The sequence below is a fragment of the Miscanthus floridulus genome, chromosome 9, assembly GCF_019320115.1.
Source record: "Miscanthus floridulus cultivar M001 chromosome 9, ASM1932011v1, whole genome shotgun sequence".
Taxonomy (NCBI): domain Eukaryota; kingdom Viridiplantae; phylum Streptophyta; class Magnoliopsida; order Poales; family Poaceae; genus Miscanthus; species Miscanthus floridulus.
In genome coordinates this window covers 136,429,220-136,442,816 of record NC_089588.1, presented here as the reverse complement: position 1 = coordinate 136,442,816, position 13,597 = coordinate 136,429,220, and the positions used below count along the sequence as shown (strand labels likewise).

Here is a 13,597-nt window from a genome sequence, read left to right as displayed (position 1 = left end):
GTAATTTTCATAACAAGGATGACTCAAAAGTTGTTATTTTTTGCAGCTTGCAACAAATAAGAAAAACGACAATCCAATTGAAACCATAGATGAAGCATATGGCAGGTATGTATGTCTGCACCAAGTTCTCTTAGTAGTAGCAGTAGCTGTAGGCCACTGCATATGTAAACCAAACAACTTAAATATTCTGTTATGTAATTGCAGTTTAATGTAATGTAAATTGCAAGTGTAGGGCACTGCAATTTTAGTTATGAGCACATGCAATCCATGTTTTATCAAGTTGCGGCCCAGTAGTCTCTTCCAGTAGCCTCAAATAGATACATTTCATTGTAGGTCTAAAGATATAATAGTACTGAATTTACAATTGCTCTATTACTAATAAATTACATAAATTATTTGGCCACTGTAATTGCAGCTATTAGCATTCCATCTCTTGTTTTTGGTTTTCTCAATTCTTGACTTTCCCCTTCTTTGGTTTGCTTGCTGCACTTGCACTGCTACTATTTATTGGTGTTGTCAACATCTCCTGCATGATAATATCAACAACATTAGATGAATATACATATGAAGAAGTGACATCTGTTGTTGTAGTGCTAACATTTACTTTTTGCCTATGTTTCTCTGTGTTACCTGATTTCCTTTTCTTTGTTTTTTTACGGCACAGGAGGAAGATGCTTTTTTGGCATGTCTTGATGTTATGCCCTCCTTCACGACAGTGTGTACAGGTAAAGTTGCTTTTTGCTTTGCTTCTGATGTCCTCAACTATTCCTATTTGCCTGGTCACTTTCTTGGGCCTTCCTCTTTTCTGAGCATTATTAGGGTCTTGCAAAAGCATTGTATCACTTTCTTGAGCTGATTCTGTTTGAGGTAGTCTGACTGCATCATTAGCATCTTGCAAAACATTAGTACCACTTTGTTGAACAGATTGTGATTGTTGCAGTCTGACTTCATCTGCTGGTTCATTGAGTTTTCTTTGCATTCGCTCGGCTTCTTCTAGAACATAGTTGAATGTTTCCATTGTTCTTGATCCATCTGAAGCAATATTGCTCAACTTGTTTGACAATATGTTGTGCCTCAATGGCCTGCTCTTCTCAATCTCTATTTCTGGTACAGTATTCTGCCTTGTCAACTGTTTCCTCTCTTTAGCCCTCCATCTTTCAATGAAATAACTGTCATCTAGCTGAGATATATTTAGGTTTGTGAGCACCTTGATGATATGGCAGCATATTATACCATCTTTTTCAAATTTGCAACACAGACATCTGTAGTTTTTCTGTGTCAAGTCTACTATCACAATGTATCTCCTTGTTCTGAACTCAAACTGCCTATGGTACTCTGATTTTAACACTGCATAAACTTGATCTTTCTGGAGTTCTTGAGCCTCATACTTTGTTGCCAATATGAGCTCCTTTTGAAACTTGAAGAATATCTTTCTGTTGTACAGCCTTGCAGCCTGCCTTTCGAACTCATATGTCGTACTCAACCAAGGCATTGATCTGGTTTCAAAGTCCTGTTCTGCTTGATTCTTTTCTGTTGTATCTGAAATTCTTTGGAACTCATTCATAAATCTCATAATACTATACCTTGGTGTGACATCCAGTTTGAATAATGCATTTGTGCCTTCACTTCTCGCTGTAGAGTTGATGAAAGGGAAGAAATGCTTCTTGAAGTAACATGGAACAAAATTTTCCCTATTAAACCACATGTCATCAAGGTATCTGAAGCCACCGACATCATATGTTTGTGGCAACTTCTTGTACAAGTACTCAAACTCTGTTTTGGACAATGAGTTCCTAAGAATGTCAAAGAGATCGTCATGCAGCTTCTTGTTCCTTTCTAATGAAAATATCCTGCCACCTTTCTCCTGAGCTTTCTTCATAATGTGGAAGAAGCAGTTCGATGAATAGTGTCTGGTAGAACGTTTCTGATAGCAGCCTTCATTGCTAGGTCCTGGTCAGTGATTATAGTTTTAGGGTGCTTTCCTCCCATACAAGTCAGCATTGTCTGAAACAACCACTCAAAAGTTTCTGTAGTTTCATCCGTTATGAAAGCGCAGCCAAACAGGAAATTGTCCCCATGACCTGTAATACCAACAATTGGTGCAAACTTGAGGGAGTACTTGTTTGTGTTGTAGGTTGTATCAAAACTGATGCAATCTCCAAATTCCTCATAGTACCTTCTGCTTGTACCATTGGACCAGAAAATGTTTTTCACTTTGTTGTTTTCATCTATGGAAAACTTGTAGAAGAACATTGGGTCCTCAGCCTGTTTCTTAGAGAACCAGTCATACACTTGCTGCATGTCATTATCCTGATGTTGCCTTATTTATCTTTGTCTTCTCGTTGCTGATATGTTTCTTGTTGTATGGAGTGACATCCCCTCTTATATAAGATAGGACTGCCATAATCTTCCTATCTGGTAGGTTCACTTTGTTGAATGTTGCAATAAGTTCCTTCTCCATTTCAGTCATCCTAATCTGTGAAAATAGTTTATTCTTCTGATCCTTGCTTGCAAACGCATGATTATGCTCAAGATTCAACTTGGTTATTGTCCATTCTCCATTCTGTAGTGTGACAACAAGTTCAGTGGGGCACTCGGTTGGTACAAGCGTACTTGTTTTCCTTTTGTTTGGCACAGGATTAGGTGTTGGTGGTGTACCAGAAATCTTCTTTTTGTTCTTTCTTGCGCTTTGGACACCTGAAACAGAAATCTTCCTTTTGTTGTTTCTTGTGCTTCGTACTCCTGAAACATCAGTGCTATCATCCTCCTTTCTCTTACCAGACAAGTTACACTTGTATGTGACCCTTGTTACCTAGCCATAGTTGTGATCTTTCTTGTCTTGGCACTTGTATGTGTGCCATTTGACCAATGAAAACCCGACTATAAATGCGTAGTCATTGTAGAAACTATACGCATCTTCTGTTATTTTGAATTTCATGCCTAGCTGAGGAACATGCCTGCTAGCATTTTCGTGAGACAAACGCTCAGCTGCCATAATACTTTGGCTTTCAATCTGAATTGCCCTGAGCTCTTCTTCATCTTGTTCTTCACTTGCTACTAGATGTTGTTTTGTCATGTTGCCCTCTGTATCTTGCTCCCCTTCACTGCCTTGTTCATCTTGTCTTTCCTCATGTACCATGTTTTCTTCATTTGCAAACTCTGGTACTGCTTCTGATTCTTCATTTCGCAGGCTGTCTGCATCATCTTATGGCGGCTCATAGATTCTATTGGTAGTGATGAACATCCGATTCTATTTTCACCGGTAAGGAAAAAGGTGTACTATTAGATATTTCATCTTGCATTGTAGCAAACAAAGTAATTTAGCTGTATATGTAGAGAACAAGTAAATACCTCTAGTGGAAATGGCTCATTGAGTATGTCCATGAAACTTCCTGTCATTTCAGATGACAAAAATTCTTCATAATTCTGATTTGAACATTTAGCCTGAGCTATGACTTGGTTCATAAGGCTTGTATAGCTTGATCCGCCCTGTGATAGTACATAACTTGTTCCTCCTGGTGACATGATCACCTGCAAATTTTGGGGTTCACCATTACAATAAAATCTTAGTTCTTTTGTTAGTACCCATTTTTTAAAAAATATTGTGAAATGCAAGTTTTAGGAATCTCACTTCTTGTCTCTGCATTTCTTGTTCTTGTCCATAGCTGCTGTAGTTCACTAGTGGTATTGAGCTCTGCTGTTACAGCATGAGGTCAGTCAAATGCCAAGGAGATAGAGAGGAAGACAAAGTAGTGGAATAACACATTGAAGCAAGACAAAGTAAGTCAAACTTGTAGTGCCTGCTGCATTATTATTATTATATTTTTTGCACAGGGTTTGACAAACTTATATATGTCACACTGACAATATGTGTTATAAGTTGAATTCCTTTTTACCTCATGAGTATTGTTGGCATTTTCAATGTTTGTATGAAACATGTAGTAGCTCTCAGGATTGAATTTCACTTCTCTTTCGGACGCACCCTGCATATGAAGAAGACTATCCTGTCCATAACAGTTGTAGTCCAATAGTGCTGATGAACTATCCTATTCATTACAAACAAACAAAAAGAAACTCAAATATCAGTAGTTACAATTAGGAATAGTCTAAATTACAAGTTTGTAGCATTGCAATTGTAGTTTTCTTAATATGTAATAACTGCAATTTTTATTTACCTCATTAGTATAATTGGGGTTTACAATGTTTGAATCAAAATTGTAGTAACTTTGAATATTGGCTTCTAATCTCTTGCTAAAGCACTCTGCATATATTAAGATAAACCGATTAGTGAAAGCAACACTGCCAAAGCACTCTGCATATAATAAGATAAATCAATTTTTCAAACCTGTTCATAATGTATGTTAGCTGTTATCTCTGATAATTGTGTAAGCTCCAGTCCAGTGTCATCACATCCAATACCCATTTCCCTTAAGAAGTCTTCATCTCCTATTTGATGCAGTCCTTCGTTGTGAACCTGCATAAACATGCAACAAACTGTTATTTTTAGGTGTAAGAAGATCTTTTGCATTGCAAGTCAGCTAGTGGGCAGTGACATTTGTGGTGGTTCATCTAAACTTACAACCAAAACAAACAAGCAAAAAAGAAGGGTGTCTGCCTTCTATGGCAATTCTGTCATGTGCAAGGAATTCCACAAGCTGATCAATTTGTGATCAAGTTGCCTCTGAGTTCTTTACAAGTTTCCCCAAAATCCTATACAAGTTACCTCTAAATCCTATACTAGTTGCCTCTGAATTCTATACAAGTTCCCCCTAAATCCTATACAAGTTGTCTCTGAATTCTATACAAGTTGCCCCTAAATCCTTTACAAGTTGCCTCTGAATTCTATACAAGTTGCCCCTAAATCCTATACAAGTTGCCTAGGTTCATAACACATTGTTCTTGTAGTCATCAACCACCATGTAGGCATGGATCCCACTAGATTTGCTCTATGGTCACTGTTATGATTTGTAATTGTTGGAGACAGATAACTGGAAATCTAAATCGGTTTGACAAGTGTACTTTACTTTGGATAACTATAGAGCTATAGCAATAGCAACAAAGAAGACAGAAGCAAGATGGTTACAGTTCAGGTGTTTCAGTGAACTGATGCAATGAGAAAAAGGAGATGAAGGCAAGAAATAAAATAATCTTGCTGGTTAGTACCTTTTTCCTAGGCAGATCATATCCTTTGCCCTTGTTCATCTTCTTGTGTTTTACCTGTGCATTTATCATCTAATTTTCGCTCTTCTCTCCACTCTAATTCCCCTTCTAGATCTAGATTGATCGGGGGTGTTTCTTTCTTGCTGGAGGGTGTAGTGGCAGAGCTGTAATTTATGTGTACTGTTTTATTGGGCCGAATATTGGGCCGAATAGCTGCTTTGTGGCTCGAATGAGTAGTTATTTGATATAGCGGGTATCGGATCTTGCACCCGTTAAGGTTTGGCGGGCCCGGTAGCTGCTTTGGTTGGGTTTGCGGGTTCATTTGCGGACCCGTTTTGTTGCCTGCTACAGAAAAACAACAGAGAACAGATCTGACCCTTGGATGCAGATCCAAGGGCCCTGGACGTCGCCTGAGATGGTTCATATATTTCAAGCGACTGAAATATAGCAACTCCCTGTATATAAAAACTAAAGAGGAGACAATTTTTTTCAACATGAAGAAATAGGAATCCATCTGTTCAGCATTCATCCTTCCTTTTTCATTGTACATCCATGTTTATTTTCACCAGACACGTTAGAAAAAATAAGTTCTAGAAATTCTTAGAATAATCAAAAATATTTGGTCATTATTTTTGTAGACTCTTATATCGTCATCACCACAAACAAGCATTGAATTTGTTCTGTTCTATAAAAAATTTAGCCACCAATTGGAGGCACTGACGGAGTCTCCACGTCACTTCTCACTAGATGCGCAAGAGAAAGAGATAAATCTTAGAAAGTCTCACAATAATAAAAAGATCTAGCCCTTAGTTTTGTAGAATGTCATCATAATCAATAATAGTCATTGGATCTATTATGCTTTATAGAAAATTAGCCACTTCTGCCATTATGAAAAATACGTAAAATAAACCCCTAATTTTACATTGAAATTACCACTCTTCTATTATGAAAAATAATTCAAAATAACCCATAAATTTATATGTAAATTGCCCACTCTTGCCATTATGAAAGATATTTCTCCGTAACCCCTTAAATTTGTATCTAAATTACTCAGGTCTGTTATTGTGAAAGATAATTCAAATAAATGAACTAATTTATATTAAATTACCCACTTCTACCATTTTAAAAAAAATAATTTAACATAACACCCTAATATTATAAATTACCCACATTGCTAGTATGAAAGTTAATGCAAAGTAACCCCTAAGTTTGCATTCAAATTATTCATATATGCTATTACGAAAGATAGCATAATGTTGTATCTCAATTATCCACTTCAGCTGTTAGAAAAAAATTAGATATCATTCCATTCTACATCTAAATAACACTATAAGTTATTACAAATAATAATTAAATATCCATAAACTATGGTACCTATAATTGTAAATTACACATTTGAACCATTGCAAAGTTAAAAGTAAGCATAGTGCTATGCTAAATATCGACCAAAATAAAGATATATACATCATGATAAATATTTATTTTTAGTAGCTTATCAAGCGTGAAAAATTATTGTCTTAACTAAGCACATAGTATTAACACTAACAATTCACTTTAAGTCATATTGATACTCCATGATAGCAAATTTCATGAGTTATTGTTTTGAATAATGTATACATCTGGACTGAAGCATTATGCCATATTAATATGCTAATTCCATTTTAAGCACTCCATATTTTAAAAATTGTATAAAAACTCAAATATCCCTCAAATCTACATGTAAATTGTCATAATCTTCTTCTAAAAAATTAAATAACCATAAAGTATATATATTTCTACATAAAACTTGCTTCTATTAATATTAGTACATTACAATTTTCTTAAAGTAAACATACATTTTGTGCCATCAATGCAAATCAATTTCGCATGCATGCATGAGCAACAGATATATGTTATGTTTTAGTAATCATGAAAAATATTTCCTTAACAACTCATATACCAATGATACTAATGAATCATTTAAAATTATATTAATAATCCTAACATATTTTTTTCTAAGCTGTTACTTGGATATATTCATACATTTCTTGATCTATCTATATTATATATGTTATGTTTCAGTAATCATGAAAAATATTTCCTTAACAACTCATATACCAATGATACTAACTAATTATTTAATATTATATTAATAATCATGACATATTTATCTAAGTTGTTATGTAGACATATTTATACATTTCTTGATATATCTATATTAACGGTAGAACCATTATTGTACATTATTATTTCTTGATATGAAAATGCAAACATCATGAGAAGTGGAAGATGTTTGTGCAGACGAAAGGTGGCTTTATATTTTTGGCCTTCAAGATTCCTTTAGAGTAAACAGTGGTTATGAGGCTTAAATATTAATATCCTCTTGAAATTAGCACCGCTATCCAATTCTAGATCACGCATCAAGCTCTACCACCAATCTTAGGCCACGAAGGGTGTAGGTTTTAAATGGTTCACTACAAGAAATACCCTTATACATGACGGTTCACCAGTAACCTTTTAAGAAATCATCATAGAATGTTGTCATCTGTGACGGTTCATTCTTGAGGTGATAGATCTATGACAATTGGTTAAGTTGTCGTCATGGTTGGACGTCATAGATTATTTAGGCAACTCTATGGTAAATCTATGACGAACTTGTTGGTAATAAAAAAATTATAAAGGAAAGCAAATTCCTAAACCTAATCCACCAGCCTCCCTCCCACATCCACACGTATTCATGTACCGCACCCCCTTTCCCATCCGCCGCCACCCGCATCCACCGTTCACCCCCTTCCCCGTCGTCGGATCTAGGCAGGAGGCCGAGCCCCGGCGGCGGAGGGCCGCGTCCCGGCGGGCTTGAGGCCGCACCCCCGGCGGGCGAGGGCCGCGCCCCGGTGAGCAGCAAGTCGCGACCCTCCAAAACCCGATGAGCCTCGAGGGACGGGCAGCCGATGCCGCTGCGCGAGCAACAGGACGGCCTTGACGCGACGACGCCCTAGTGATGCGGTCGCCGGATCTCGTGGAGGAGGATGTGGGTCGTCGTCCGCTGGGGCTGCGTCGATCTATGAACGGCGGCGGCATCCAGGGTGTTTTTTTGTGGTTCGTGGAGCTTGATTCTTTGGGAATATCATCTAATATACCTAAGAATCACCCCTGCAATTTTTGGGATCTTTTGGAGGTAGTTTTATCCAATTTTAGATTTTTTGGAATGATTCATGGGGAGGAGCGCAAAGGAACCGACCGAGCCGTCCCTGCCAACCGGCCAGGCCGGTTTGTCCTTCAACCAGCCTGCCAGCCCTGCCAGTTAGCCAGGTCGGGCACCCAACCGGGCCATGCAGGTGTGCCATCCAGGACGAGCACTTAGCTGGCCAGGCCGCTTCCAGTCGGGCCCCGCCAGCTCGCCCAGCGCAGGGTGCTCAACCGTGGTTCCTCTCCTGGCAGGGCTGCTCTCCTACCCGTGGGGTGCTCGCCTAGCGCCCCGATCGGCCAGGTAGAGTAGGCCAATCGGCGAAGCTGATTTTCAGGAGCAGCAGCAGTGTCGTTTTTGCAGTTTCTTTTGTTTCATTGCTCCGTTTCACGTGCTGTTTGTTGCGTTTGATTGCTGCTCTCTAGTCACCAGTTGGCCTGAGGGTTACGAGATGGGCTCTTGCCTCTTGGAAATTAGGAACATTCATGATTAGTTTTTTAGAACATAAACCATAGCATACACACATACTAGCGTGTATATCCAGGGAGACACCCACTGGGCAGCCACATGTGATTTTTTTATACAGTAACTTCATATTTCACGCGGAAGCGTGGGCGGCCATGGATTATTTCGAATGTGTGTACAACTACAACTTTGGTTTTTGTCATTTCTCCATCAGAGGTCATTTTAAAATTTTGAATTTCAATATGTAAGGACCTGAAGCTAAATTTCCAGACCATAGGTTATTTCGAATGAAAATATTATCAACTGCAATGGTTTATATCTTTTCTAAATCCATAAATTTACTTTCGGTCATTTCTTCATCCGATGTCATTTCGAAATTCTAAAACAATTAAATTTCAAAATGTGAGAACTTCAAATAGAATTTGCCTGATCTAATGATTTCAAATGAAAATATTGTCAACCACAAAGTTGTAGATCTCTTTTAGATATACAAATTTTGTATAAAGCTTGTCTTCATCCAAGTTGATTTGAAAAAATGATAAAATTTACTGTGCTGCACCTAATTTTAGCGACGGTACTAGATTCAACTACGCCTCTACAAATAGATTTTTAGAGGTAAATCTATTTGTAGAGGTGGCTGAGAATACCAGCCACCCGCTACAAATGCATTTCTAAAGGTGGCTCGTTTCGGAATCCATTCTTGGAGATGGTGTTAGATTGATCCACCTGAATTGAAAAAAGAAGCCGTCTCTAGAAACTGTTTTTGTACTAGTGGTCTGCGTGGGAGAGAGGGTGTTGTGGGTGGCGATGAGTTGAGGGTTTGGAAGCGAGGAGCTGGTGTATTTTTGGGTTCTTTGTTTGGCCGAACTAGGCCACCTTTACTAATGAAAATGGGGTTCTATACTGTGTGCATTTTTTCACGGTGGTGAAAAATAATTCTCACAGTTGGTTCTTATCATGAACTGTTGCTGAAATATCTCCGGACGGTGAAAATAATTTTCACCACCAGTTCTATTATAATCTGGTTGTGACATACAACAAGCAATTTTTACTGAATCATTGGCGAAAATGGAACTCCTTCAATTCCAAATTATAAGACTCTTTTGCTTTTCTGGATACATTGCTTTTCCTATGTATCTAGATATAATACATATCTAAGTGTATACCAAAAGCTATGTATTTTTTGAAAAGACAAAATGAACGATCGGACTATTACTTTATACTAGTGTGTTTCAACGAGGCACATTATTCCATTGTATCAAACTCAAATGTCAACAAATGGAGCCAGAATGCATATGAAGAGAATAACATCTTGCTTTATTGAGGTTGAAGTCTGCACTACCCACGCGTTGGTTTGCATGGTGGAGCGTTGCACCTAGGCGTGTGTGGCGTGTACGTAGGAGAACCACCGTCTTTGCTTGGTAGATAACCTGGAAAAATGTTCCCTGTGCACAATAAAAATCCGTCAAGTTAGAATGTACAGCTAGTTTAGTTAATGGAAAGGATCAACCAGAGATACGTACGGAGGAAATTTCCATATTTTAGTTGCGTTGCTTTTCAATAGCTTGTGTATATAAGTTATGCTTATGCGGAGACCATAATGTATTTTATCATAAGAAAAGTATATACTACTTAAAGTTATGCAGAGACCATAATGTGATTCTTTCTTAATAAGAAGAGTACATACTGATTATAGAGCTGAGAACCTACGAAATCTTCTCGAGGTACTAGTACCATATTTACTCTCTTCATGTTGTAATGCAACAAAAAAGTACAGTTCAACTATAAAGTTATAGATCTCTTTGAGCTTAAAAAGTTTGTCTTCATTCAAATCAAAATAACATTAAAAGTGATGATTTTTTTAGTGCTGCACCAATTTTTACAAGCGGACTATATTTCCAACAACCCGTAGAAACAGAGGCATTTTCAGAGGCAATTGAAACACCACCTATCTAATAAAAATCGATGTCTAGAGGTGGATGATCTCTGAAACCATTTTTAGAGATGGTTTTTATAGAGTCGTCTCTACCAAAATGGAAATGATGCCTCTAAAATCATTTATGTAGTAGAGATATTCTAGTACAGTAGTACACATCCTAGAACTCATAATAATGAATTGTATTTCAGGACCGAGGGATCACTACATATATTTCCATGCAACGAAGAAACAAATTAAATCCGAGAAAAAAAAGTGCGAAGATGTGTGGTTCCAATTTTAATTTGCACAAATAGGTGATTTCTAATCCCGCAAACTGGCCCAATTGTGTAATCGTCGAACTGTATGAAAAATTACGATGACATAGATGCATATAAAGTGTATATATGTACTCACCTGGGATCTTGGGCCACCGTTGAGGCGGCGGAGGTGCACTGTCCATCGGTTCGCCGCTGCAATGAACAGGATATCCATTGAAGAGAAGAAGCAACAGCAACGGCAAAAGCATGGGCGGAATGCTGTGGCGGCCGCCTGTCATCGGCATCTTGCCCCCCCGTTGATGAGCTGCTTCTCATTGGGTGCTGGGTCAAATATATAGCTCCCACGCACGCGTCTTATTGGGTGCTGGGTCAACTGTGGCGTCAGACTATAGCACTACTCTGCCGGACTAAATTTGTCTTTCGTTGCTTTTCGGTGAACACGGACAGTGACTCGGCATCAGGACCAACGTCTAGGCCCAGTTTAGAAGCACTTCATTTTGCAAAATAAGCACTGTAGCATTTTCGTTGTTATTTGGCAATTAGTGTCTAATCATAGTCTAATTAGGCTTAAAAGATTCGTCTCGTGGATTTCGTCTAAACTGTGTAATTAGTTTTAATTTTTATTTATATTTAATGCTTCATGCATGCGTCCAAAGATTCGATGTGACGGGGAATCTTGAAAAATTTTGCAAAACGAAGTGGAACTAAACAGGGCCCTAGTCTCCCTCTTTCCCAAAAAGAATAACGCTATAAGATGCATGTTGGTCAAACTTTTTCAAATTTACTAGCTTAATGTAAAATATTAACAACATTTATATCATTAAATAAATTTATAATTGTTCACAAAAAATTAAATAAATTGTAATAAAATATATTTCACCAATTATGCATTTTAAGTATTAATATCTTTTATATATAATTGGTCAAAATAAAATATGTTAGATTTTCTCGAAAAGCGTGAGAATGACATTCTTTGTGGACAGAGGGAGTACAAATTATTTTCGGTAATGCTATATGTCTGGCGTCCGACGCGCTTCTTCACCTCCGGACGCGACACACGCTCCTCCACTCGCTTCCTTTTCCTTTTCCTCATCCACCTGCCCCACGTCGCTCAGCCCGCTCCATACGGAGACGCTCGCCGCCGCTCCCTCCCGAGCCGCTCATCGCCTCCCCGTCCGAGCCGTGCGCCGCCCCGCCCGAGCCGTGTGCCCGTCGCCCCTCCCTCTGATGACGACATGACACCCATGCATATGACCATGTTTGGCGCATGGTATGGAGGGGTAGGAGGTCATCAAGGGTGTCCAAGTCAAGAAGGAGGCCCGAGGCTAATTTGGTTCGAGTCCCCGAGGTGGAGGCTCAAAGCAACTCAAGTTCGAGTCTGCCTCGGCCTGCAGTACCAGTCTGCCTTAAACTGGTCACGCAGGACGCATCCGGACTCCGTTTTCGATGATCCACATATGGTTGGAAAGCTAATTTGATACGGAAGCCAATCCAAGTGGTCTCACGTCAAAAGCCCTTCAGAATCAACGGGAATCGTCGAAACAAGTTAGCGTCCAGAATCTGCCAGGGTGCTGCGACACCGTCTTTTGGTCCGTTGGACCGTGTATCGTGTTTGAGCCCATTAGGGGCGCATCTAGGGTAGACGACGACACTAAGACCTTTATAATCATACTCCGCCGTCGTCATTAGGTTTTGGGGTTTTGCTTAGATTAGATTAATCTGTCAAGAACAGTTTCGTCGTTTATCGGTTTGTGAGACCCTAACTTCGTGAGATTAATCATTCATCTGCAATTTAGTTGCTTTCTTTCTTGTTCTTGCTTGTGTTCTTCGTTGCGCAGGTAGGGATTAGCCTTATTGGCGAGGTCAACCGAATCCGTGTCTCGGTTGATAACCAGAGGAGTTGTGGTGCTAAGATTATAGGGTTCGATCTTTCGATCTGAAGCCGGATCGGTGTGTCATTCTCCGCCACGATGATAGTTACCTCTACCTGACGGAAGATCGAGATCCCGGTTCCAATTAAGTGGTAATCAGAGCTAAGGTATACCGCCAGGTTCACATTTATCCCCTAGTTTTGAGTGTTTCGCATTCGTCTCATAGTCTAGTTCATAGTCTAGTGCCATACTCGTTTTTTTCACCCAGCACAAATAGCTCCCACGCACGCGTCTTATTGGGTGCTGGGTCAACTGTGGCGTCAGCCTATAGCACGACTCTGTCGGACTAAATTTGTCGTTCGTTGCTTTTCGGTGAACACGGACAGTGACTCGCTGCCAGGTCATGTCTTAATGTAAAATATTAGCAACATTTATATCAATAAATAAATTTATAATTGTTCACAAAAAATTAAATAAATTGTAATAAAATATATTTCACCAATTATGCATTTTAAGTATTAATATCTTTTATATATAATTGGTCAAAATAAAATATGTTAGATTTTCTCGAAAAGCGTGAGAATGACATTCTTTGTGGACCGAGGGAGTACAAATTATTTTCGGTAATGCTATATGTCTGGTGTTCGACGCGCTTCTTCACCTTTGGACGTGGCACACGCTCCTCCACTCGCTTCCCTTGCCTTTTCCTCATCCACCTGCCCCACGTCCCTTAGCCCGC

At 39.0% G+C, this 13,597-nt stretch overlaps 1 protein-coding gene and 1 long non-coding RNA gene across 2 annotated transcripts; both read right to left on the bottom strand.

The window, feature by feature from the left end:
- Positions 1–248: 248 nt before the first annotated feature.
- On the bottom strand, positions 249–8,220 carry LOC136481041 (uncharacterized). Its single transcript, XM_066478427.1, has 7 exons — positions 7,888–8,220; positions 4,346–4,474; positions 3,897–4,046; positions 3,632–3,697; positions 3,352–3,531; positions 631–1,873; positions 249–526 (listed from the first exon to the last, which is right to left on the bottom strand). Exons 1-7 carry the CDS (start codon positions 8,218–8,220, stop codon positions 501–503), a joined length of 2,127 nt encoding a protein of 708 aa, XP_066334524.1. The 3' UTR covers positions 249–500.
- A 1,799-nt stretch (positions 8,221–10,019) lies between these two features.
- LOC136483036 (uncharacterized) lies at positions 10,020–11,277 on the bottom strand. Its single transcript, XR_010765290.1, has 2 exons — positions 11,124–11,277; positions 10,020–10,236 (listed from the first exon to the last, which is right to left on the bottom strand). It is a non-coding gene; the product is annotated as an uncharacterized lncRNA (long non-coding RNA).
- Between the last annotated feature and the right edge of the window lie 2,320 nt (positions 11,278–13,597).